This window comes from Giraffa tippelskirchi, chromosome 3 (assembly GCF_054371585.1).
Source record: "Giraffa tippelskirchi isolate mGirTip1 chromosome 3, T2T-mGirTip1v1.2.pri, whole genome shotgun sequence".
NCBI lineage: Eukaryota > Metazoa > Chordata > Mammalia > Artiodactyla > Giraffidae > Giraffa > Giraffa tippelskirchi.
This window is the reverse complement of record NC_137277.1, coordinates 36,652,933-36,678,307: the sequence shown is the minus strand read 5'-3', so window position 1 is coordinate 36,678,307 and position 25,375 is coordinate 36,652,933. Positions and strand designations below refer to the sequence as shown.

General features: G+C 54.0%; 2 protein-coding genes across 19 annotated transcripts in view; one reads left to right on the top strand and one right to left on the bottom strand.

The window, feature by feature from the left end:
• The window catches only part of KIF1C (kinesin family member 1C), a 22,399-nt gene extending 3,573 nt beyond the window's left edge, over positions 1-18,826 (bottom strand). For 3 of the 10 annotated variants that reach the window (XM_081579031.1, XM_081579033.1, XM_081579035.1), the window contains exons 1-21: positions 18,610-18,826; positions 16,810-16,930; positions 16,428-16,559; positions 15,954-16,030; positions 15,437-15,616; positions 14,762-14,827; positions 14,192-14,370; positions 13,991-14,102; positions 13,551-13,628; positions 13,335-13,400; positions 13,168-13,243; positions 12,592-12,670; positions 12,243-12,388; positions 11,100-11,269; positions 10,861-10,940; positions 10,656-10,731; positions 6,376-6,455; positions 5,307-5,401; positions 1,926-2,009; positions 1,357-1,543; positions 1,137-1,209 (exon numbers count right to left, since the gene is read on the bottom strand). In XM_081579031.1, the coding sequence (XP_081435157.1) occupies positions 1,137-1,209; positions 1,357-1,543; positions 1,926-2,009; positions 5,307-5,401; positions 6,376-6,455; positions 10,656-10,731; positions 10,861-10,940; positions 11,100-11,269; positions 12,243-12,388; positions 12,592-12,670; positions 13,168-13,243; positions 13,335-13,400; positions 13,551-13,628; positions 13,991-14,102; positions 14,192-14,370; positions 14,762-14,827; positions 15,437-15,616; positions 15,954-16,030; positions 16,428-16,533 (2,010 nt within the window). In that variant the 5' untranslated portion in view covers positions 16,534-16,559; positions 16,810-16,930; positions 18,610-18,826. Of the gene's footprint in view, positions 1-1,136; positions 1,210-1,356; positions 1,544-1,925; positions 2,010-5,306; positions 5,402-6,375; positions 6,456-10,655; positions 10,732-10,860; positions 10,941-11,099; positions 11,270-12,242; positions 12,389-12,591; positions 12,671-13,167; positions 13,244-13,295; positions 13,401-13,550; positions 13,629-13,990; positions 14,103-14,191; positions 14,371-14,761; positions 14,828-14,987; positions 15,075-15,436; positions 15,617-15,953; positions 16,031-16,423; positions 16,560-16,809; positions 16,931-18,609 lie in introns of those variants that run through there. The other 7 variants (XM_081579034.1, XM_081579036.1, XM_081579039.1 and 4 more) reach the window with 6 other exon arrangements.
• INCA1 (inhibitor of CDK, cyclin A1 interacting protein 1) lies at positions 18,621-25,375 on the top strand. Of its 9 annotated transcripts, none has more exons than XM_081579045.1 (7): positions 18,621-19,053; positions 20,651-20,738; positions 23,273-23,386; positions 23,620-23,659; positions 23,937-24,130; positions 24,594-24,759; positions 24,982-25,375. In XM_081579045.1, exons 2-7 carry the CDS (start codon positions 20,656-20,658, stop codon positions 25,126-25,128), a joined length of 744 nt encoding a protein of 247 aa, XP_081435171.1. In that variant the 5' UTR covers positions 18,621-19,053; positions 20,651-20,655; the 3' UTR covers positions 25,129-25,375. The 9 variants fall into 9 exon arrangements, with proteins under 9 accessions (XP_081435171.1, XP_081435177.1, XP_081435176.1 ...); XM_081579051.1 differs by having other exon boundaries at positions 18,836-19,053; positions 23,322-23,386; XM_081579050.1 differs by having other exon boundaries at positions 18,861-19,053; positions 24,675-24,759.

The following is a 25,375-nucleotide window of genomic DNA, read 5'->3' as shown; positions in this document are numbered from 1 at the left end:
TGCAGTGTGGGGCACAGGGCTTGATCTCTGCTTGTCTGCACAGTGGAGGTGATGACAGCACCTCCCCACAGGTACCTTTTGAGGATTACCATACCTGGAGTGTGTGGTGTGGTGGCTGGCACAGAGGAAGTGAGTATAGCTAATAAGCTGCAGCCATGCCAAATCTGGGTTTCATGTATATATCACTCAGGACGAGATTAAAGATTCAAAAATAAAGTCCAAGGGACTTTCCTGTTGCTCCAGTGGTTAAGAATCCTCCTTGCAATGCAGGTGACACAGGTTCCACCCTTGGTTGGGGAACTAAGATCCCACGTGCCATGGGTCAACTAAGCCCATTTGCCACAACTAGAGAACCTGTGCACTGCAACAAAAGATCCCACATGACACAACTAAGACCCAGTGCAGACAAATAAATACATACTTTAAAAAGTAAAAATAAATGCAAGTCTACTCAAAGAACAATCTTAAATAAGTAACACCTCATGGGTGCATGGGAGAAGGCAATGGCACCCCACTCCAGTACTCTTGCCTGGAAAATCCCATGGACAGAAGAGCCTGGTGGGCTGCAGTCCATGGGGTCGCACAGAGTCGGACACGACTGAAGCGACGCAGCAGCAGCAGCAGCAGCATGGGTGCATGCTCAGTCACTTCACTCATGTCCGACTCTTTGCAACCCCATGGACTGTAGCCCACCGGCTCCTCTGTCCACAAGATTTTCCCAGCAACAATACCAGAGTGGGTTGTCAAGATCCTCTAGGGATCATCCCCACCCAGGGATCAAACCTGAGGCTTCTGCATTTCCTGCACTGCAGACGGATTCTTTACTACTGAGCCACCAGGGAAGTGACAGCACAGGTGATAAAAATCATACAAGAGGCCCAGGATCAGCAAGATTCCGGGAAGCCCCAGTCACCTGGGAGGAACTCTCGCTCCTGGGATGTATGGGTTCTTCCCTGGGTTACATTTCTCTCCTGTCTCCTCCTAGATGCCACCTCTACCCCCCAGCCCAGAGCCACTCCCTACTCTGACTCAGTGGGAATCAGGCTGAAGTGCTGCCAGCCCACCTCCCGCCCGCCTGCCTGCACTCCACAACCCCCCACCCTCGTGTTCCCGTCGCACCCCCGCCGGCCTCTCACCAGCCGCTGCTGCTCCAGAAGAAGGTCAGCCTCTTCCTTTTCCTTTCTGTACTGGTTCTCCAGATCCTGAAGCCTGGAGTTGGGTGGGAGGGGAGGCAAAGCTGTGAGGTTCAGCAGCTACCTCAATGGGGCATCTAACAACAGGAAGATGCTGGGGGCTGGGGGCCTGGGCGGGATGGCCAGGAGGGCCTGGGGCCTCCTGAACACCCTCCCCATGCACCTCTTCTCCATCTCCAGCTTGATGTCGATGCCTTGCTGCTCCAGCAGTTCCTTCTGAGCAAAGTTCCAGTCAACGGGCTCGGAGGGCGGTCCTGGGGGTGGGGGAACCCCTCGCTCCCGCTCCAGCCGTGCCTGCTCCGGGTGATTGAAGCGGAACACGTGGTTCTTGCCCATCACGATCCTATTCCCTGGAGGAGGGAGGATGGAGATGTAGGCTCACTCTCCAGAGCAGCACCCCTTCCTCACACCCTAGGTGTAAGGGGCCTTGCCCACCAATCGAAGGAACCCACACACCATCTCTCCCTTCATCCCAAGTCCAGGGAAGTCAGAGCCAAGGCTCCCCCAGTTGACCCTGGGAACTGCCCTGTCCCTGAGAGTCATAGGAAGTCAGGAGGTGGGCATCCTCTTCCTGTTGCCCTGAGGCAGCAAGACAAACCAAACCCTGGCTCCTCTCCCCTTTCCAGTCGATCTTCATATCCCACACTGTCTATTTATTTCTGAGTCCTGCCCAGGATTTACCCACGGAGCTCTTCCTTGCACAGCCAGGCCCCTCACTACACCCTCCTCTACCTGACTTCAGCACCACGGGCTCAGTCACAAGTTTCCCATTGACATAGGTCTCAGCTCCTTCACAGGGCTCCAGGGTGACCACCACTGAGGCAGGGGAGAGAGGAGAACGAGGGATCAGACTCCAAGGGAAGAGGGGTAAAGTCACAGATTCCCACCCTGCATTCCCCCCCAAAACACACATGCACCCCAGTTCCACCCTCCAGTACCTGTTGGGGGTGCCATGGCCCCTCTGGTGGCAGGCAGCATGGGAAAGGAAGAGCAGAAGGAGGGTTAGAGCCCCAGCTGCAGCTCCCACGAGCCTCGGCGGTGGTGGGGGGGTGGGTGCTGCCTGTTCACCCTCCACCAGCCTCTCCAGCAGTGGCTTAGCAAGCCTGGAACTCTCAGAGGACGTGGTCTCTCAGGTCCAACTGGTCGGTGGGCCCTGTCTGTCATTCTTGCCATCCAGACGACAACTCACTCCCTCCTTCCCAAACAACACTGTCCCTAGCCAGGTCTGGATTCCTCCAGCAGGCTCCTAGCCCCACTTCTGTCTGATGCAGCTTGCAAATTGCTACCTGACTAATCCTCTCAAGCCACAGTCCACAGATCTCTATCTTCATGGAATGAGAGTAAAGTCAACCCAAGCCACAGTCTATCAAGGTGCTCCTTGTACAAATCACAGAACCTTCCTCTTGTGGGACACAAAGATGCCTGAGGCAGCTCCCTGTCCTCAAGGACAAGTGCCCCATGGTCAGGGGGCCCCGAATTTCAAAGACCCAGACTCTGTGACTCCTTAGTGGAGGGACACTGAGCAAGTCACCTGATCTCTCAGAGCTATACAATGGGATAACAAAGTCTTTCCAGTACAGAATGGCTGAAAGGCTCAAACATAGTGATGCATGAAAATGAGTTATTTATGTTACAAGGAATAGAGAAACCAGAACAAATGGTAACGTAAGGCAAAGATGAGCCTATGGGTACTGCGGGAGAACAAAAATAGCAAAGAGGAACTTGGCTTAGGGGCAGAGGACTGGAAATGATCATGGGAAAGTACTAACTTTTGAGTTGATGCTCAAAGGGAAACTCAGATCAAAGGGCAGAAATGATGGAGAAGATGGCAGACAGATGGAATAAAATTTGTGTCCAAGCCCAGCAATGGAAGGTGGTGGCAGAGGAGAGGAGAGATGACTATAAGGCCATGAGCTGGCTATTTTGCCCTTACTTCCCACCACGTCCCAAATTCATCCATCCATTCCACAAATATACTGGGCCCTTATAATACACCAGGCACTATTTTAGGTCCTGGAAATACAGGAGATAAAAAACATAATTGCTTCTCATACAGACATCACTTCTACTTGGTAAGACGATAAACAAGTAAGTGAGCAAATAATCTAAAGTCAGAGTTGGGCGGTGATAGTTGTAATGGAAGGAAATGGGGCCAGGAGAGAACCCAAGTGAATCCACAGAGATCTGAACTGAGGCAGCCAGGACTCACAGCACTGGCCCTAGAGCCAGCCATGCTGCATCCCAACCCAGTTCTCCCACCTGCTAGCTGTGTGTGACACGCTCAGTCGTGTCGGACTCTTTTGCAACGCTGTGTGCTACAGCCCATCAGGCTCCTCTGTCCATGGAATTTTCCAGGTAAGAATACTGGAGTGGGTTGCTATTTCCTCCTCCAGGGCATCTTCCTGACCCAGGGACTGAACCTGGGTCTCCTGCACTGCAGGCAGATTCTTTACCATCTGAGCCACCAGGGAAGCTAGCTGTGTGGTCTTGGGCAAATACCCCAACCCAAGGAACCTCAGCTTCCTCACCTGTGAGCTATATGAGAAAATACAATGTACATGGTAAGTAATAACTATTCTTCCATGTTCACGACTGCATCCCCGTGGCCTGCACTTCTCAGCCTGTCTTTGGTCTTAAGTCTGCTGTTAAGAGCAAAGGCCCAAACAGACTAACCCTTTACACAGCCCCCATCTTTGGGGAGGGCTTCCCAGGTGGCTTAGTGGTAAAGAATATGCCTGCCAAGCAGGAGACTCAGGTTTGATCCCTGGGTTGGGAAGATCCCCTCGAGAAGGAAATGGCCACCCACTCCAGTATTCTGGCCTGGGAAATCCCATGCATGGACAGAGGAGCCTGGTGGCCTAAAGTCCATGGTGTCGCCGAGAGTCGGACATGACCGAGCAACTAAACAACATCTTTAGGGCACAGAACAGCCGCTGTTTTCACTGTGATGTAACCAATGTGTGCCTGTCTTCTTCCCACACACACTCTGAGCTCCCCCTCAAGGGTGGGTTGGCTCCAAGGGCCTTCTGTGGTTTCGGTATCACCCCAGAACACAGCTTGAGGGAACCGCAGAACAGGAACTCGGCACTCACTCACTAGGCTGAACTGATTTAACAGTTCACAGCTCGCAATGCCGGAAGCGTGTGCTGCCACTGGGACCCGAACCAGGCAATAATCCACTGACCCTGAACTGGAATGGAAGCCCACCTGGCAGGTGTTCAACCTGAGCTGCAGGCCGCGAGAAAGCGTCTTTTCTTATTTTAAAACACGCTCTGATATGCCCGTCTCCCATCCCCCCACCCTACCCCCCACCCCCCACCCTGCGCTGAGGCACACAGCACCAGCTCCAGGTGACAGACAGCTCAGGTGTGACACGGCATGGACGCCAAGGACTCAGGTATGACACGGCCAGCCTCCCTGCCCAACTCGCTTCCCAGAGTTCCACTTCACTCAGGCCCAGTTGAACACAAATCAGTCCATTAAAAAAAAAAAAAAAAGACTGAACCAGAACAAAATGTGACCTCAGAACACACCCTAAGTGGTACTTCACCACTAGTGTTGTGGTACTACCTGTCAGACACACTACTACCTGAGGGCTCGTGATTCCTAAAAGCTTTTGCTGCTGTGGCCAGAAACAGCTAAAAGCCTCTGAAAGTTTTAGAGCCAAAAGGATACACACATCAACTAACTGCCTAGAACTTTTGCATTCATAGCTGGACAGGTAAGCAGGTTTTCAGAGATAAATTCAGATATCCCACTGAAAAAGTACAAGTTTTCATAAAAAATGACCAAGGTGCTATTTGAGGCTAAAAAATCAAGCAAGAGGGCTGGATCTCCTCTTCCCCAAAATCTCACCCTTTGGAGCCACAGTCTCCTGTTTCTGCCTTGGGGACCTTCACCACCCCTGCCCCTTGTAAACACTCTGCAACCTGAGGGTGGGTGCAGACAGCAGGGCCCCCATAGCTGACCAGGAGCTCGAAGCCCCTCTCAGGGTGGACACGTCCCTCTCACACAGCCACACTCCCAGAGCCTGACCCAGGCCTCTGCATTCAGCATGAGGGAGCGCTCTCTCTCCTTGTCTGGCCACTCCACTCTCACCCCCTCAGCCATTACCTTCTCCATCTGACTGAGGGATGCTCCGGAACAGGCAGTGTTGCTCCCGGATGAACTGCCCGGTCAGCTTGATGTCCACATCGACCTGGCCGACCCTGGGGAAGCAACGGCCAACATTTTCTGAGCATGTGCCAGTCATACATATGCCAAGCCCCTTCTGAACCAAAACATTCATCTGACTCCATCAACCAAGTATGCTGCTGCTGCTAAGTCGCTTCAGTCGTGTCCAACTCTGTGCGACCCCATAGACGGCAGCCCACCAGGCTCCGCCATCCCTGGGATTCTCCAGGCAAGAGTACTGGAGTGGGGTGCCATTGCCTGCTCCTCAACCAAGTATAATTATTCCCATTTCGCAGATGAGGAAGCTGAGGCTCAGAGAGATAAGTAACTTGCCCAAACTCAGGCAGCCTGGCAGTGGCGAAACTGGGGTGTGAGCTCAGATCTGCCTGACTCCAAGCCTGCATCTGTTATGTACTGTTATGTAGCAAAGGGGGAAGGGAACCTGCAGTGAGGTGGATGCTCTCAGTCTCAGTTCCCATATCCTTCCCATGATGAGCACCAAGGACAGCTGAACAGCCTGTGGTGGAAGAGGAAGGAACACTCCCACCCATTTACCTCCAGGAGGTGACCTTGGAGGCTCTGAGACCTGAGGGTTCATTAGCATTAGCCAGTGAAGCCACCTGCCATGTGGGCACTGTCCCTCAACAGCGTGGGGCCAGGGTCATGTTTCCTTTCACTCCCCCGACCCCAAGGGAAGGTTCCACTAAGTGATGCCCAGGCAATGGTGCTGCAGGGTTAAGAACATGGTGGTCAAGTTCCCACCTGCTCTCTGCCCCAGGAGATTAGGACCCAGTGGCGCCAGCACTGGGCTCGTTTGGTCCCAGGAGGCATGTCACCCCCACCAAAGGTAGGCTCAGCCGGTTCTCAGGAAGCCCAGAGAGCTAGCAGGGCTGCAGAAGAGCTGACCTGAGACCCAGAAGGTCCCCATGAGGTCACTAGGAAAGGCAGGTCCTTCTGCAACCAACCTCCAAAAAGAGAGACTGCCCCATAGGCCCAGAGCAAAGGCTACCTGGTGACGCCATCTTTGATGTGGTAAAGCAGACACTCGGACATCAAGGGGTCTTCATTCAGGTTCACCAGGTGTGGAGTCTGAAGGGGAGGGGGCGGCAGTCAGCAGAGGGCCGTCAGGAGGGAGGGAAGGCACTCTGGCAAACACCTCTGCAGGTGAGCTCTCCCAGCTCCTGCTGCCACTTATCTGACCCACCCTACCCTCTCCTCACACACAAGACACCCCCACCCTTCTAGCCACTCCCCAGGCCCCACCAGTTTCCCTGCAGGAAACCTTGGCAGCTATCTGCCCTTGCCCTGCTTTCCCTCTGGCCCCAGGCTCATCATTTCTTCCTTCAAAATACACCTTGCCACTTGTGGGGGTGGGAGGGGAGGTAATGAGAGAGGACTGCTCAGTCCTCTCCTGCCCATACCTCAAGCCCACCTGACTCGAGTCTGCTTTTGCAGCCTGTACCTCTGGGCCTCCTCCACGGCAGGGCCCAGCTCACTTAGCCCAAGCCCCTTTCCAGGGTGTCCTCCCCCCTTCCGAGCCCTCACTCCTGAAGCAGGGCTCCTACATCCCTGCCTGTCCTCCTGCCTGTCCTCCTGCCTGCAACAGCCTCCCTCCTGGCCCCACCCCCACCCATCAAAATCATTTACTTCCCATCCCTCTCGGTCTGTCTCAAATGCCACCCCTTCCACGAAGCTTTCCTAAGCCTTCCACCTGAACACAAGATCCCCTGCCTGTTCTCCAAGGAGTTACTGTGGCCCTTCTAGGTGCAAGACCCTACTGAGGCCCCAGGCAGGACACAGAGATGAGCCAAACCCAAATGCTGCTGTCATAAAATCAAGAGTCAACATGGGAGATAAGATTGGGCGTGGAAACACCATCACAGGTGAGATACGCATGTCTCATAGTAGACTTTCTGAACTTCTCATGCCCTCACTTAGCTCATTCATTCATTTATCCCATTGTATCCTGGAAGGGGCTTATACACAAAGATGAGTACAGTGAAGACCAATGGGAGCTCAGGCAAGTCAGGAGAACTTCATGGAAAAGGCAGTATGGCAGCTGGTCTCTGATGATGAGGAGGAAGTGGACATGCAGAAGAAAGGAGGGGTCTGAACAAAGGCAAGGAAGCCGGAAAGCACAGGGTACAGGGGGAAACACCCAGCAGTCGAGGCCCCATGTTTCTCTGGGAGTTCTCCTGAACAGGAAGCCCAAGACTATGTCCATGGTGAGTGCGATGAGTATCTATCTCCGATCCTCCACCAGGCCCCTCAACAATCATTCTCCAATACCTGCTCTTCTCAGGAAGGACAGTCCCGCCCCTCTCTACCCTGCAGTGTCTGACCTCCCTGGGAACGGCAAACACTGATGGGCCCTAGAAGCAGAAAGCAATCTGCCCCCTGGGAGAGGAGACACGATTTAGGACAGTGCTTTTCAATCTCTGTTCAGCCCAGGAACCCTTTGTTCACATGAAACCTTACCGAGAAGCCTAACACATCAAGCAGATAAGCAGAGAGCTGCTCAGGTCGAAGTAGGGGTGGGGGACCCACAGTTCTGTCCTGCTCCCCACTCCACCTACCTTGGCCCGTGAAGGAAGCTCCCAGCCAGGTTTGAAGACGACCAACTTAAGACCTTAGGCCTGGGGTGAGGTCCCAGAATGAGGGGGCTTTCCTGAAGGTTCCTGGCTCTCCCCAGGACAAACTGGAGCTTTGGCCCCAAAGACCCAATTCTTCACTGGACCTTTCCTAGGCTGGAGTCACTCCCACTAAACCTGTTTCTCCTGTGAGTCTAACAGCTTTTTCTCTGAAATCCACATGACTTTTAAACGCATGAGAATAGGTTCATCTTCACCACCAGGAGAAAATGCAAAAGTTACCTCCTCTAAGACGTCTTTTTTTTTTTTTTTAACCAATCAGATTGGCAAAGATGAAAAAGGTGAAGAGGGTGAATGAACGTGGACTCTCAGATATGTTGTTCTGGGAGTCTAAGTAGGCATGGTTAATAATCTCTGGAGGCAAAACAGATCAAAATCTGACTGTTGGACCCCAAATCTCCACTTCTAGGAATCTGTTCTACAGACCACAAATTATTTGTAAGACTATCTTCTACAACACTGTTTATAGTATCAGAGAATGGGAAATGACCTAAATGTCCATCAGTAGGAAGCTAGTTAAAAAAAAAATTATTTGATGTCTATACAATAGAATATCCTGACACTGTGGGGAAGAAAAAAAACAATAGCAGACAAAATTATGATGCATTGTTGTGTGAAAAAAATAACATGTCGGGTATGGAACCACTGCTACTGCAAAGAGAGAAGTATGCCTAAGTATGTGGCTGATTTTCTATCACACACGTCTGCACGCGCAGAGACGACCTCTAGAATACAGCAGAAACTGCTAACAGGGTTAGCACACCCACCCAAGGGTGTTGGTCCTCCCAACCCATCCCTTGGGGGTCCAATTTCCTAGCAACGCCCCCTTCCCCAGGATCTAAAGCCCCTGTCCCTCATTGCTTAGCTCTTCCCCCAGTCCAGCAACTGCTTCCAGGAGGGGAAGCTGAGGGTGAGAAGGAAGGTTTCCTTTTCACTCCACATACCTCACCGCATGTGAATGCCACCTTACAAGAATGAAACAAAAACCCTTCCCATTGGTCCCAGGCTTGAGCAGGTGGCATCTTGTGCTGTGAGAACCCTGTCAGTCTGTCCATCTCTCCTGACTTCTCCCCAGCCCTGCAGCTGTGGTAGAAGGTCCAGAGGTACCCGGCATCCCAAGGTGATGGATGGGCAAGCCACACTGAGAGCCTCTTTCCAGCCCCTCCTCCCAGGCGTAGGCCTCTCGGGGACCCCAAAACCCCAGGTACCTAGCCCCAGATCTGACCCCTCAGCCCTGAAGGCCACCCTCCATCACCCATGGACAGCTCTCTCGCTCCCTGGGCTGAGCCTCAGGCAAACCCTTCTCCTCTGTTTGGATCCCAGTTCAGTGGCCCCTGCTTGCTTAGTCTCCCAGATGCCTTGTCCACCTGAAATTCGGAGGGGTCTCCTTCCAAAAATCCACCGCTTGGAAGAGGTGTGTCACTCTTAGGGCCCAGTCCTATTATGCTTGGTACCAAGGCCCAGACAGGCATGGCTCCCTTCCAGCACTAGGACTGGAAGTTCCTGCTCTGCTCACACTGGCCCCGGTACAGCTGTACTGGCCCCAGTCCACTCTGGTTGGTGGGTCCTTGTGCTGTGCTGGTTGTTACAGGTTCTGAATATCATTCCTCCCTCCTCCAACTGAGTCTCATCACTCCTGCCCTGCTTCCTTCCTTCCTTCCTCACCACAGAGACTTTCTGAGCTCTAACTACACCGCCGGCATGTGCCAGGCCCCACTCTGGCAACAGGATTCCACATTTGCTCAGCCCCATGTTTTCCCTGCGCCCATCACCCCATCCATCTTTCAGGCTACACTTTCCAAACCGCCTTCTCCAGAAAACCAGGTTCCACAAGTCTCCAGGCTGCACTGATACCTCCATCTTTAAATCTTTTGCTGCCTTTCCAATCAACATCTAACAATTTAGTGCTCATTCTTCCTCTATTCTTTTACAGTCCTGTCTTCCCAAACTAACTTTTCAAAACTTTATTTTTTAGGTTTGGGGTTTTGTTTGTCGAGTAGGTATCACACGCACAGGGTTATTGTTGTTTAGTCGTTAAGTCATATCGGACTCTTTTCGATCCCATGATGGTAGCCCGCCATACTCCTCTGTCCATGGGATTTCCCAAGCCAGAATTCTGGAGTGGGCTGCCATTTCCTACTCCGGAGGATCTTCCCAACCCAGGGATTGAACCTGCATCTCCTGCATTGCCGGCAGATTCTTTTTCACTGAGCCACCAAAAGTAGGTCACATGCACGGGGTATAAAATCCAAATGATACAGAAGAGCACACCGTGGAAAAGTCACTTTCTCAATCAACCTGTACTCTCCTCAGCCTCTCCCTTCCCCTGGGGTAACCACCATAACCAGTTTCTTATGAATCCAGAAACACGCGCTATGCATGAACTCACACGTGTGTGGGCTTCTGTCTGTCAATACCTAGGTCTTCCCTAGCATCCTTCTGTGGTCCCTAGATGGACGGAGAAGACAGGGACGGCCTGATAACACAGACAGCAGGTGGCAGGAGTGGGGACAGAGATGATGGAAGGCCAATTCAGAGACCTCAGAAAGCAGAGTTAGAACTCACTACCCTGCCACCCCAACCCTCTTCTCTCAGCACCCAGAGTCTCCCAGGCCTCCTCATTCGGCCCCTCACTCACCTTCTTTGGAGAGAAGACGCCCACGGTTCCCCCGTCTTCCCGGACAGCCACCCCCATCTCAGCCAGCAGTGCTTCTCTGTAGGCACAGGAGAGGCAGATATTGGTCTTGTCCTCAGGACCCACAAACCCGTTCCAGGAAGGGCATGACCTCCCCCCTGCCACCCCGCTCCTTCCGGGGCTCCAGCTGTGGGCCCCATCCCCACACCTCTCCATCCTCAAGGCCTCCGTCTTACGGAGCTTCTCCTCCCAGGTTTCATTCAGCTCAGCGATAATCTTCTCTGTCTCCTAGGGGCACAAACAGGCAGGGATCAGGACAGTCCGGGACAAGCCCTCCCAGGGGGCCATGCTACTCCCAGGATGCCTTCTTCCTCATGGACCCTGGCTTTGGAGAAAAAACTCCCAGCAGCCCCCAAACCCTGCCCCTTGTCTGCTCCAGCATCCCACCTGCAGTCTCTCCATGGCCTCCTCAGGCCCAATCTGGGGCTCGGCATTAGGGGAGAATGAGGGCTCCAGCTCCCCATTGTGAGCTTCTGGGGATGAAGGCGAAGCTGGGGCAGAGAGTGACGACAGAGCCGGCAAAGCACCTTCGGGACTCCCCTCATCCACCTTCCGGCCTAGGAGGAAGAAAGACGTAAAAGGAGGCTAAGGAAAGATGCATCTGATGAGAGACAGAGATCTCACAACAGACTAGCCTGTAAGGACTACAGAAGACATGTGGTCCACCCCCACCAAGTCGGGAGCCTTCCTACTACAGCCTTGACGAATGGAGCCTGAGTCTCTGCTTGTTCCCCTCCAGTGATGGAGAGCTCATTACTGAATAAGGCAGCCAGTTCCTTCCACTGTTAGATGACTTGCACCATCAGAAAGTGCTTTGCTGTGTTGAGCTGAAATCTGAAATGTACCTGTTTCTAGTTCTGCCTTCTGGGATGAGAGGGACTACACTGTCTTTTTTTCTTGCTCAAGACTACCCTTCAAATGTGCAGAGGCCAACATCGCATCTACCTTCTCTTCCCAAAAACCCTTATTCTCCCCATCATGCCCCTGAACACCCTGACTCCTCAAAGGGATGGACCCCAAGACTGAATGCAGAATCAACGCCGGACACAGTTAACATGGATCACAGATTCTCTAATACAGATGCCATTTCAGGGTAGAGAGGCACAGCCTCACATTTCAGAAATTACTTCAAGTTAACTGTTATTAAGTTTACGATCAATTTAGTTCTCAATGTTTTACAAGAATTTCTGTCAAAGCAGATGCCCAGCAGTCTATTCTTAATGACTTCCTGTGTTAAGTCACAAATGCATGACTGGCTCTTTATTCCTGCTGCTGTCATTTCAGTAGTTCCAGGAGCCTGTCAAGGTCCCTCTGAATCCTGCCTGCCCCTCCTCGGGAGGACCTGTCCTTCCCAGCTGTCACATCTGAAGGCATGATCTGTCACCTCTCCACATCTGCAGCTAAGTCATGGGGCACATATGGGCTTTTCTGGGTAGTGGTCCCTGCCTGGCTCCAGGTCTGGACAAAGGCAAATCAGGAGGGATGAGGTGGGCCCAGGGGCCTCCCAAGCCATTCCTCCCGGAGGCTCACCTCCCAGGGCCGAGGCGGAGAGCCCTTGAGCCATGAGCAGCTCCCGCAGCCGGGCCACCTCTTCCTGCAGCTCCCGGATCAGCCGGGCGTTAGGGTCCTCATTGATGATGGCGTTGCAGCGGATCTGCTTGGTGCGGTCAGCATACCTGGGTGAGGAGGGAGGAGCGGGACCGGTGAGGGCCAGACACGGGAGACCTTGGTCTGCTGCCTGATGCCCTCTCTCCCTCCCAGGTTTCCTCACAGTGGGGTAGAGTTGAGGGTCAGCCCTCTCATGCATAGGCTCCTGAGCTACCAGCCTCTGAGCTCCTGGCACTTCTCACGTCCCGCCCCAGCCCTGCCAGAGCCCCACCTGAGGGTACTAAGAGTCTCTTCATAATTGATGTCCGCGGGGCTCAGGGCTGCAATCATTGCTGTGCGGGAATTCCCACCTGTGAATGGAGAGCACGAGAAAGCTTAAGCCGGGAGGAGTTCTAAGAAAAGTCAGACTGGGTCTCAGGGGCAGGGGGCCTCACTGCCCAGGGAGGGGTCTGAGAGGGTCACTGTTCAAGGTAAGGTGAAGCTAAGAGTTGGTAAAGCTGATCATGAAACTGACGGTCAGAGGAAGTGGGGACATCAGACATCTGTGGGATGGTCAGAGGTCACGGAGAAGAGGGTGAAGTCAGAGGTGGCTGTGGGGTGTGAGGGGTCACAGGGAGCCCCAGGTCAGTGAGGCCCTCGGCTTGGCAGGGAGGGTGTGGCCTTGATCTCGACATGAGGACACTGTCTAAAGGATGTCCCGGGCTCAGGCGGGGAGTCAGGGGACAACTGGAGGACTTGAGGTCCCGGGGTGGCAGTGGGTCTGGTCAGATGCATCAACAGGGGTTAGCAGGACTGGTGGCAGGGTTGGCAGAGAGAGAGAGAGAGAGAGAGAGGAGGAGTCCCTCACCCAGATTCTCCTTGAGCAGCCAGGTGAGCACAGAGTCCCTGTAAGGGATAAAATCCGACTTCCGCTTCTTTGATTGCTGAAGGACGGAAGGGAGAAGGGGGGTCAGGGTGGCCACCCACTTTGTTCACTTTCCCAGAGCCCCTTCTCTTCCCACGCCCAGCTCTCACCATGTCCGCAAGGGCCGAGATCACCTTCCCCAGAGTGGTCAGGGACTTGTTGATGTTAGCGCCTTCCTGGTGAGAGGAACATGGGGAATGAGGCCTTCTTCTTCCACTCTGATCCCCTTCACCCCTCCTCCCCAGAGCCAGAGCCCCAGTTTACAAGTAGAGACTACCGCCCTCAGCACCCAACACTGCCCTGTCCGTCCCTCCCAAGCGCCTCACCTTTAGGCGCATGCCCCGGGCCCCTGAGGAGTCAGCCCGCTCGCTGCCAGCAAGGTCCACCAAACTGATCTTACTGACCTGGTCAGAGGAAGGAGGCAGGAGGTGACTGGGCAGTTAGCGGGGGATGGAGGGGGAATAGATAAGAAGACAGTGAGGGCTTAGTTACTTGTCCACTTGTTAATTTTTTGTCTATGATGTTCACATGCCCGCTGTGCGCCAGGACAAGGCACAGTACGCTCCAAGCCCTGCCCTGACGAATCTAGCAAGAAGGACAAACACTCAAACAGGAGATTGTATCCCAGTGATCTGATGGAGGAAGCACAGGGCAGGGGCTGTGGAAGCCCGGAGGAGGCCCTCGACCAAGCCTGGGCAGGAAGGGAGGACACAAGGCCCACTGATCTCATCTCTGTCTCTGTGACAAGGCGGGAGGGGGGCCCTACCTTCTCTGAGTCCAGTCCAGTGAGCTGGTCGTGACAGCGCTGTGTGAAGACAATGGTGAAGACAGCGTGGGAACGGCTGCTGGTCTCATTCATGTTGGTGGCAGCCACCGTCCTGGGTGGGGAGGGAGTGGTCAGTGGGTCCTGCCCCACATCTTCCTAACCCCGGCTCCCTTATCCCTCCATCCCGTCAGCCTGCCTCACCGCGCCTTATTGCCACAGTCCATGAGGTCAGCAATGTCAGCATAGGAAGTCACAGCCAGTTTAGACAGGTCCTGCACGTAGGGGCCCAGGATGGGGTGCTCTCGGACCCGCAGAGAGCCCCGACTCTTGGGGTTCAAGAGGTCTCGTACCCTCTCACAGTAGATCTCCATGTAGCTCACCTGAGTGGGAGGAGCAAACTAAACACCACAAAGCTAACAACCATACCCAGTGAAAAACTTACCCTGCACTCCCACTGGATACAACACAGGTAACGCTGAGTGTTTACTACGTTTATTCTGCATTGCTAAGCATTTTACAAGCACAAGCTCACCTGATCCTCCCAATAACCCTAGGAGGGGACCCCTGATCATTATCATTTTAGATAAACATCCTCAGGAGCCGAAAGAGAAATTGTTTGCCCAAAGCCAGTCACTAACCGGCAGAGCCTAGAATAGATCCCAGGCTGCCTGACTCCAAAGATGCCCTTGGTCTTAATCACTCTGTTTGCCTCCTCCCTACCCAGGGGACACTGTGTACCCCCTCCAGCCCCCTCCCAAGACCTGGGCTTACCTCCACAGAATAGGATAGCTGAGAGCTCTGGTTCTTACTAACACGAGAGAAGAGGTCTTCACAGAGCTGGAGGAGGACAAAGAGAAGCACAGAGATGCTGTTGTTCACGGCACACCTGCGGAGCCCAGCACCAGGCCAGGCTAGGTCTCAGGTAACCCTGTTTAACCCTTACCACAGCCCCAAGGGAGGGATGGGATCATTTGCATTTTACAGAAGGGAGAATCACCTCTGAGAGGTTGGCTTGCCCAGGATCTCAGGCTAGTATTCAGTGAGCCAAAATGCAAACCCAGAGCCCAAGTGCAAGGCCACAGTGCTGCAGTCAGGGAGAATATGGGTCAATTCTCAGCTATCCACAACTGGTTTTTCCTATGGTCAATGCCTTGACTACACAAGTCTACAGCGGAACCACACTCGCAAGTAATTCCAAGACAAGGTAAGACAGCAGAAAGTGGTAGAAGCAAGCTTCAGACCCAGCGCTCTCTGCCGCCAAAGCAGTGGTTCTTCTCACTGAGCCCTCTTGGCCCTGATGTCCAGGCTGTGGCCAACCTCAACCCCCATCACCTTCCCTATTTCTGAGGACCTCAGAGAGCCATCACCCTGAGACCCGGGCCTTCCTCCCCTAGAGGCAGCTGACGATGCTCCCGACTCGGTCTCCCTGCCAGGCCCCATGAGTACCTGGGGCACGATGCCCTGCTGCCCCGGCTCCTGCCGCCCCATCATGGTGTAGGACTTCCCAGCCCCTGTCTGCCCATAGGCAAAGATGCACACGTTGTAGCCTTCAAAGGCATGGAGCAGCATCTCCTCTCCGATGTCCCGATATACCTGCTGCTGAGATGCAAACTGGGGGTCCTCCGCCTAGGTGAAAGGGAGCAAGAGAGACAGCAGGAACCCTAAATGACTTTGTCCTTGGTATCCAGGTGCCCAAAGGTCCTGTGTGCTCCCCACCCCCATCATGGTCCTGACTGTCCCAGAAGATCCCATCTGGTCTCCTGCTGGTCTTCATTACCCTAGGGACTCTGCCTCCCCCTCCCAGTCCAAGTCACAGGCACAGGGTCCTACCCACCCCACCCACAGGTGCTGGTCCTCCCAACCCATTCCCTGGAGGTCCAATTTCCTAGCAACGCCCCCTTCCCCAGGACCTAAAGCCCCTGTCCCTCATTGCTTAGCTCTTCCCCCAGCCCAGCAATCTCACCGAAGTGTGTGACCAATAGGAGTAATCGAAAGTGAAGCTTTTGGGGGCATCCTTGCTCTGTTTGGGATTGATGATGGCTGAGAGCAAAGGAAGTAAGGCCAAAGTCAGGTACTCCCAACCTCTGCCTACTCCCCACAAGCCCCCAGAATCCAGGTATCCCACTCCCCACCTCTATTCTAATTCATCTCTCCCCTTTAACACTCCCCACCCCCTCCAGCCACGGAAGCTAATTTTGGCTTCCCAGGACCCGCCCCCCTCCCGGCTGCCTCCCTGGATTGGGCAATGGAGGGCTTCAGGCCAACATTCCCCCTCCCAGGGACTGGGAGCATGGAAAGGCCAGCCCCTGTCCTTACAACTAGCACCTGCTCTGTGCCCAGCATAGCCCTCCTCCCAGTTAGGCCCAGCAGGCCTGGCCGGTATAGTGGGCCTAGCCTGCCCTGCCTATGCTCAGCCAGACCCCTGGGACTCACTCACAGGTGGTGCTGCCCTGCATGCTGACCACACACTTGGCATCCTGGCTGGTCTCACGGGCGTTAAAGGGCCGAACTCTCACTGCCACTTTCACTGAGGCGCCAGCCATGGCTCCAGCACACCTACCCTCCTCAGCTGGAGAACAGACACAGAGGTGGTGTCAGAGTGGCTGCGGGGACCCAGATGTCACCTCCCAGCTTCTCCCAGGAACCAGCCTCTCCACCCCGCCCCGTCCCCGGCTACCCAGCCCCTCAAAGACCCAGTCTCTGTTCCCCTGGCCTTCCTCCCCAATGTCACTCTCCTCGGGGACTCCCAGAGGTGCGCCTGCCTCTCTCCCCAGCCATATCCCAGCTCGCAGGGACCTGGGTTGTCACCCCAGAGTTACCTGGCGTCCTGGCCCCAGACCAGGGGAGCTGTATCAGTTCTGGCTGCCACCGGCCCTCGTAGGAGGAGCCCCATCCTACACTGGGGGCCTGGCCGCGCCAGCTGAGGCTGTGGGGGAAACCCTGGTTGTGGGGGAAGAGTGGTTAGGAGGCACCAATGGCTCCAGAGGTGTGTCTGGGCTGCCAGGGTTGGAGGGCAAGGGGTAGGGGGTAATGTCAGGAAAAGTGAGGCCGGCTGTCCCTCTGGAGTGGCCAAATGCAATGTGAATCCAAGGGCAGGGATGGTGATATTTTTATTCCTCGTCACTCACAAGTGTACTGGACGTTCAGATAGAGAAGAGAGAAAGAGGCTGGATGGAGGACAATTCAGACACAAGGGCAGAGACGCTGAGGCCGGTGGGAAGCGGGGGCAGAAAGTCCTGGACACCATGACACCAAGAAAACCAGAGAGATCAAGACTGAGATTATGCTACAAGGGAAATAATGGAATAAATGGAAAGGAAGACCTAGAGGACAGCAAACACAGAAATGTTCAACAGGTAGTACTAAAGCACAAACTGAAAGCCCAGAAAAGAAATGAGATGAGAGAAAATACCAAACATAAGACCTGCCCTAAAATTCCCTGACAGGGTCAGTCAGAGAGAAGTAGAAACCAGTTCCCACCTAGGGTCCATGACCTGCACACAGAGGGAGGGACTGCTGATGGGCAAAGTCCAATGGCTGGAGGTACAGCCCAGAACTGGGCTCCACAGGGCTTGCCTGTAAGCCCCAAACCCTTTGCCCACCCCCTAGCACTTCCTCCTTAGGATCCAGGACAATGGGCAGGAGAGGGTGGGGTTATCCTGTAACCATCCTACCATCCCCCAGGGTCCTCTGTTAAGGATCCAGAATACCTCTGTTTAGGGGAAGTAGGGTCCCCCTGAAAAGGGAGAGAAGGGAAAGGAAGCAGGCAGGTCCCAGCTCCAGCCTGGGGCTAGTGTGATGGCGTCCACTGCCCTGGGGAAGGTGCCAGGCTGGAGCCCAGGAATGTGGGTGATCTGGTGCCCACACCCAGGGAGGAGAAGCTGAGCAGCCCACACCCACAGACAACAGGGTGGAGGGTTGCGAATAGAGATCAGGGATGCTGGGTCCCCCTTCTGTGGCCCTCAGGGGCCTCAAACCCCTGTCCTGCTGAGCCTCACATCACCAGCCTTTCTGGCCAGGGCATGGGAGGGGTGAGAGGGCTGGTCTGTCCAGGACAGGAAGGGAGTAGCTGAAACCACAGAGGCTGTCTAGGGGAAGAACAGCCCTGACCCCCAGACCCTGACTAGGGGAGAGAAGGTACACTGAGGCGGACACACTGTGGTGACGCCCTGACAGCTTCTGGGACTGGGAATGGGGTGGCACTGCTGGGGGCCTGCGGCGTAAAGGACTCAGAGAGAGGTACAGGGGTGAGCCGGTGCACAGTAAAGGGGCAGGGGGGTACCGGGAGGAGCCGCGGCTGGGGTGAGGCTGACTGACCCCAAAGGGGTCCTCGGGCCACCTGCACCTTGCCCGCCCCACAGTTTTCACACAGGCCCCCGGCTCGGCCTTTCTGGGCGGCCATGAGGATTCTGTCCTCCAGTCCAGCCAACCGACGGCCGGCCCGGGCCTGGCACCTCTCTGCGCCTCCGCGGGACAAACAGCACATGATCCCGGCTCCCGCGGCCAGCCGGCCCCCACCGAGTGGTGCAAACCGGGACCCCGGCTCCCCGCCCCCCTGCCCGACACATTCCTCCGCGGGCGTCCCCTCCCTCATCCCCCCCTCCTTCCCCAGCTCTCACCTCGTCGCGGCGGGGCTCCCGGAGCGGCTGGGCAGAGTGCAAAGGGACAAACTTTCCGGGAAGCGTGAGACGGGAGCGGGGGCAATCCGGGGCCGGTTCGGGGCTGCCCCCGCCCCTCGCCGGGTCCCCGGGCGGCGGGCGGCGGACTCGCGCCCCGGGGGCGGCAGCAGTAGCAGCGCCAGCGGCCGGCGCCCGCCCGGGCAGCGCGAGCTGGGGCGGGAGCGAGGGGCGGGGGACCGGCGGGCGCGCGCGCACGGATGGGAGGGCGGGCGCGCGCCGTCGCGAGAATGGCCCGGGAGGGACCCAGACAGCTGTTAAAGGGGCAATGTCCCCGGGACTGAGGGACCCACCAGGCGGAGACAGGGGAACTGAGCTGCGGACGCGGGAGGGCGACCCGGACGCCGGAACTCTGGAGGGTGGCCAGAGCCAGAGAAGCCGGGAAAGGTGGGGCCGGACCCGGGTAGGGTACCCAGGCCCCTAACGCGCGCACGTCGCCGCCGTCGGAGGCGCGCTCAGGGGGCGGAGCCGCCCCGAGCCCCGCCCAGGAGGTGGTGCGGCGCAGGCTCCGCCCCAGGGCTCGAGGCACTGGTCGGCTCCGCCCTCAGCTCCAGTCGCCGCCTCACTCCTCCTCAGCGTCTGGTGTAACATTCTAGAATTCGACGCGCAGCTGCCTCAGGTGCCCTGGCCAAGTGCAGTCGGCAGCGGCACCACCACCCGGGCGCTGTGTCTCTGCCTGGTACTTAGGTTCGACAGGGCCCGCAGTGCCGTGTCGCCCCCTCAGGCCCAGGCCACCCCTGCCTGCCCAGCCTGGCCTCAGCAGGCCTCAGCCCCGCAGGGCCCACCACTTGGAAGCCACATCAACTCCTCAGCCCCCAAACTGTGCCTTCAGGCATAGCAGCTCCTCACGCCTCGGTCAGCTGCCAAGGGTCCCTTGAGCCCCTTAAGGGGCTTTCCTCTAAGCCTTCCCTCCGGACAGGGCTTTCCACCCCCAACGACCTCCAGGCTCTAGCTAACTCCTCAGCCCGGCCAGATTCCTCCGGTCCTCTTCTGCCTTGTCAGGCTCAGGTTCTCCTCCCAGACTTGGCTGCCCCCCGCGCCACCCCGCTCCCGCCCAAGCCCGTCAACCGTCCAGGCCTCTTCCTAGCTTCCTTAGCCTCATCTTTCTCTTAGATCTGGATCACCCAACTAGACACCCAGTTACCTAAGGTCTGAATGTCCCTCAGCAGCCACCTGCTCCCTAGTTCAGCTTCTTCTGCTCTGGCCCAAGATATTCCATTAAAACCCCATCTGCCCTTTAAGCCCAGCTTCACTGGCATTTGCCAGCTCAGCTCTAAATACTCCTCTCCTCATTCTTCATTTCCTTTCTCAGCCCATCTTAGTTACCTTTGAATAAATACTTATTCACCTGCAACAGTTGCCAATTTTCTGGCATTTATGCTGCCTCTCCTAACTCATCTAACATTCTTATCTGCATTGTCTGCCCACTCCCACTGGCTCTCAGGTCACCTTTTGCTGTCCGGAATTCTGGTCCTGTGTAACTGACCTCTGCTCACCTTCTACATCTCTAGACATTCCCACTGCCCCCTCCTTCCTTGTCACCAATTGACTGCTCTGTCCACACTTACCTTTTATTAACACCTCATTCCTGGTTTACCAACCCTCAGTTCTCTAACTGGCCCCAGCCACCAGTTCTGTACCAGTTATCCCCAAATGCCTCTGGCTCTGTCTAATTCACCTCTCATTCTTTTTCATTTCATTATCTCATATTGCCAGTTAAGTCACTCCACTGCCATCTGTCAATTTCACTTACTCTGTGTATTTGGGTTCGGAAAAAATAATTTTTTTTATCTTTCACCATTTCTGTATTTCCCATGTTCACCGTCTTGATCGTGTATATTCAGCTAATGAAAATATTCAGCACTTGAAGTACCTTTTCAGCTTTCTTTCCTTTCTTCTGGACCTATACATCTTCTTTCCAATCTTTACGTTCACTCATGGTGAATTACATAAGTGAATGATTCATTTTCCATTATCTTCCCAGCACCAATGAGGAGACTCAATCCAGCCTCCCAACCCAGTCCAGTCATGCAAGTACAGGAAGATGCAGACAACCTTATCCCTTTTGCCAAGTGAGTCCTCCCCACATAGTGGGGGAGGGGGGATGAGACAGAGAGAGGATTCCATGTCTGGGTTCTTCCCCAAGAGAAATACAAAATAAGAAACAAGAATCTCAGTGCCTGGTCTCAGGGGCTTGGTGATTTATTAATTTACTCAGCAAATTATTTTTGAGCACTGAATATTAGGCATTGGGGATTCAGCAATTAGAAAGATAGGGGTCCTGCTCATAGAGCCAGCATTCTACAGGGAGGAAATAGAATGTGTATATGAATAAATATAATTTCAATTAGTAGTAAGCACATGAAAAAATAAATGTACAGTATAATGTAAGTAGAATGTCTCTGAGACACAAATATATAGAGTGTGACTGTGGAAGGGGAAGAGGAGATGAGTTTGAATTGAGATCTGAAAAATGAGAAGGAGCCAGTCTGCTAAGAACCAGGGAGTAGAAGAAGGAATAGTAGGTTTGAAAAAACAAAATGAAGTCCCAAGAAAAGAACTAACTTTCTGGAAGTTAGTCTAACTTTCAGGAAGCCAGTCAGCATAACTGAAACTTAGTGATCAAGGGAAAAGTGGAGTAAAGGCAGACAGGTAGAGGCCAGATCACATAGGACCTTATAGGCCATTGAAAAGAGTTTGAACGTTATGCTAAGGACAGTAGAAATCAGTGGGAGTTTCTAAGTAAGGAAATGATATGAGCAGAATTTCTTTTCCTTCAACCTTTTTATTATGGAAAATTTCAAACAACTACAGAAGTAGAGAAAATAGTAACCACGAAACCAGAGTACCATTTTTAGTCAGCTGCAGTAATTATTATTATATGGATAATCTTTGTTTTTTCTGGATACACCACTCGGCTTGTGGGATCTTAGTTCCCCAACAAGATTGAACCTGGGCTCTCAGTGGTAAGGGTGCTGGGTCGTAACCATTGGACCACCAGGCAAGTCCCTGGTGGATAATTTTTTTCTTGATACACCCATTCAGCCTCCTGCTACTTAGACCATTTTGAAGTAACTTTAAACAGGGTATTATTTCACATAATCATTTCTAAAAGATTACTCCGACTGCTCTGTGCAGACTAGATTGTTGAAGGATTCAAATGGAAGCAGGGAATGGAGGAGGACACAATTGCAACAGTCCAAAGAGGGGAAAACATGCTGGAATATGGTGGTGGGAGTGGAAATGGTGAGCAGTAGTTAAATTTGAGTGTATTTCAGATGTAGAACTCACAGGACTTAATGATAGATTGGATATGAGGAGTGAGGGAGAGTGAGGCATACCAGATTTTTGGTTCTAGCAACTGGGCATTTGGGGTGCCTTTTGGCAAGATGGGGAAAGCTAGGGAGGAGGTGTTGAGTGGGCAGTTGAACCTGCAAATCTGGAGTCCAGGGTAGGAGCCAGAGCTGAAAATATAGATTTGGGAGTTATCAGTACCTTGATGGTATTTTAAGTCATGGACCTGGGTGAGATCACCTACGGAGGGATGAAGATAAAGGGCCAAAGCCCTGGGACTTTCTTCTGGAGAACAGGAGAGCAGACATCAGTCAGTCAGTCTGGCGGCTTTAGAAGTGATGAGAACTGTTCTCAAACAGCTTTGCACACCCTACCTAAAGGATATTAGTATTTCTGAGTTGTTGTTTACTCACTAGGTCATCGGAGAAGGCAATGGCACCCCACTCCAGTACTCTTGCCTGGAAAATCCCATGGACGGAGGAGCCTTGTGGGCTGCAGTCCATGGGGTCGCAAAGAGTCAGACACAACTGAGCGACTTCACTTTCACTTTTCCCTTTCATGCATTGGAGAAGGAAATGGCAACCCACTCCAGTATTCTTGCCTGGAGAATCCCAGGGACGGGGGAGCCTGGTGGGCTGCCGTCTATGGGGTCGCACAGAGTCGGACACGACTGAAGCGACTTAGCAGCAGCAGCAGCAGCAGCACTAGGTCATGTCGAACTCTTTGAGACCCCATGGACTGTAGCCCACCAGGCTTCTCTGTCCATGGTATTTTTATAGGCAAGAATACTGGAGTGGATTGCCATTTCCTTCTCCAGGGTATCTTCCTGACCCAGGGATCAAACCCACATCTCCTGCTTGGCAGGCAGATTCTTTACCACTAAGCAACTAGGATAGCCCCTAGTGCTTCTGAAATGGACAGATATAGCAGGAGTGAACAGAGACTCTGCTCTCCTGGATCCTTGCATTGACTAAAAGGAACCTGTTGAATCACTTGAGTAGCCTGGGCCTTCCTCTTTAACAGCCCTGCTTGCTAAGTATGATGTTCTCTGGTTGTGGGGTGTAGAAGTTTGAGATTCAGTAAGATCTGAGGCTCAGATAATTGCTAATCTCCATGCTCACTCCAGCTCTAACCTCCTTTCAAATCAAAGTCTTCACCACCTTTCTCATCTAAAATGGATAAGGGAGGACATGGCCTGAGGGAGCCTGGGCAGCTGTGTGGTCCTGTGATAAGAAAAGACTTCTGAATCCCTGGAGTGAGTAGGTGCTGTAAGGGAAGAGCCAGACCTGAGCCTACCTTGTCCTCACCTCAGGTGTTCTAGGGTGGTCAGCCGATCTCCACCCCCCCGCTTGCCTTCCCAGAGCCTCAGACTGACACCCCAGCGCTATGGAGACACCTTCTGGGAGAATCTCAGTCAAAGGCCCAGGTGGGAGAAATGGAGAAACGGGACTAACTGGAGGTGGGGAGGGGAGGCTGTACAATTTTAAACTACCATAAAGCCTTACGGTAGCAATAAGTCCTAGTTTCAGGATAACTGCCCCACCAAGTGATGGACATGGTAGCTCCTAATGCCAGGTAGGTGGTTGGGAGAGGTTGTTAGAGAAACAACATGGATAGGGATATTCTCTTTGCACTTAGCCCCTTTTTTGTGCTTTACAGCCCCACCTGGATGGAGGAACAGTATACCCCACCCCTGCTGGTATGATGAACTTTCTGCCCTTTGACACTTCTTGGTTAAGATCACACCTACTGCCATCCCATCCCCAGCTCCCCTTATTCCCCCTTCCCTCTGGTCTCCCCCAGCTAGTGCACTGAGCAGACCCTCCTTCCTATGAATCTGTCATCATGTTTTCCAGATCACAGCCATGTTTTTGTAATCTGGTCTTCCCAAGACCCCTGGTTCCCTATTTCAGTCCCAGCTCCCCCAAGAGACTCAGTTCTGCCTTCTAGCTCCCTCTCCCCATTCTCTGGTACAGAGAGCCACTGGTTGCTCCCAGCCTGGCCAGTATGGCCCTGAGGGACTCCCACCTCCTGAGGTGCTCTGCAGAAGAAAGAGGAGGAGGCCACATTCAGGAGGAATGCAGCAGGGATCTGGGGGCATCCCAGCCCGAGTGAGGGCAGTCACTCATCACTTGGAGGATCTAAGGAGGCGACAGAGAATCATCAATGAGTAAGGAGACACATCTGGGCTCTGGGAGCCAAACGGTATGGGAACAGGGTGGCTTGAACTAAGGAAGAGGTGGAGAGCTTTGAGGGAATTGGAGGTTGCTTGGGAGTGTGCCATGGTCTTGGTGAGGTTGCAGCAAAGTTTCCCATAATATGGGAAGGAGGAGGGAACGAAGAAATGGGGGATGAGTCACCTGAGCTGAAAGGAGTGGAATCCTGGTCACTCAAGACAGGAAAGCACTCCACAGAACTGGAGGATGGTGCAGAGCTAGAGGTCACCTCTGAGCTCCTGGATGGGAAACTACTTCAGTCTAAGGGGAGCAGAAGGTTGGAAGTGGCGAGTTGGAAGTCAAAGGATAACACTCCTGGGTCCCAGCAGGAACTAGTTCAGGGCGGGAAGATGAAGAATGGAGAGACAGGAAGCCTGGCCTCCAGGCCCCTCTTTCCTAAGCCTTAAGTCTCCACAGACTGAAGAAGGCCCAGTGGGGCAGCTCTGGGGCTGCGTTTGGGCCTCTGCTGGTTGACAGTGATGGCTGTGGCTTCCCCAGCACCACCGAACACCCTGATCGGGACGAGGAGAGGGCAGACTATCCACAGGAGGAGGACCACTTCCTCACTTCTGGCAGGGCCCAGGTACGGATGGCTGAAGAGGACTTTGGTGGGTGGTGATGTGGACCCCTGGTCTTGCATGGGGAGACAGGGGAAGCCAAGAGCCACATGGGATAGCTGGATGTGAGAGGAACAAAAGTAAAGTAGGCCAGATCCTGAGACTTGGGGGTACCTGGGTTTGGGGCCTAGGAAATCTTAAGACCTATTGTTTCTTTTTTTTTTTTTTTCCTTTTTTTTTTCTTACAGCTGCTTTGGTCTCCCTGGAGTCCCCTGGGCCAGGAGGGGTCTTGTCTCTTCAGGCAGCTGGGCTCTACGGGCCCCTTCAGCGCTGTCACAGCCACTAGAAACCCCTTTTACCATCCCTGGGGGGTGGAACTGCAATCTGAGGAGTAGGGAGAAACTGTCCAAACCCAAGACGCTGGCCGTGCCTCAGGGGCCCAAGATTGGGAGCTGGAATCTCCAGTATTTCGGACATCAAGGCATTCCTCCTTTCCTTGGCCTCTCCCATCTTCCTCTCCCTGACTCTGAACTAGGCACGAACAGCCCTGATGGCCTCCCCTCTCCACTCTCAGAGGAGCCCCCCAAGGCTCCCTGCCACTGTTCTCTTCTTCGTTCTGTTATTAAAAAGCAAGCAAGTGGA

Coding starts and splice junctions, on each gene's coding strand:
- INCA1 (XM_081579051.1), top strand. CDS start 18,935: ATGTCCCCGGGACTGAGGGACCCACCAGGCGGAGACAGGGGAACTGAG. Junction 23,660..23,936: donor AGTATACCCCACCCCTGCTG/GTATGATGAACT, acceptor TCTCTGGTACAG/AGAGCCACTGGTTGCTCCCA. Junction 24,760..24,981: donor TCACTTCTGGCAGGGCCCAG/GTACGGATGGCT, acceptor TTTTTCTTACAG/CTGCTTTGGTCTCCCTGGAG.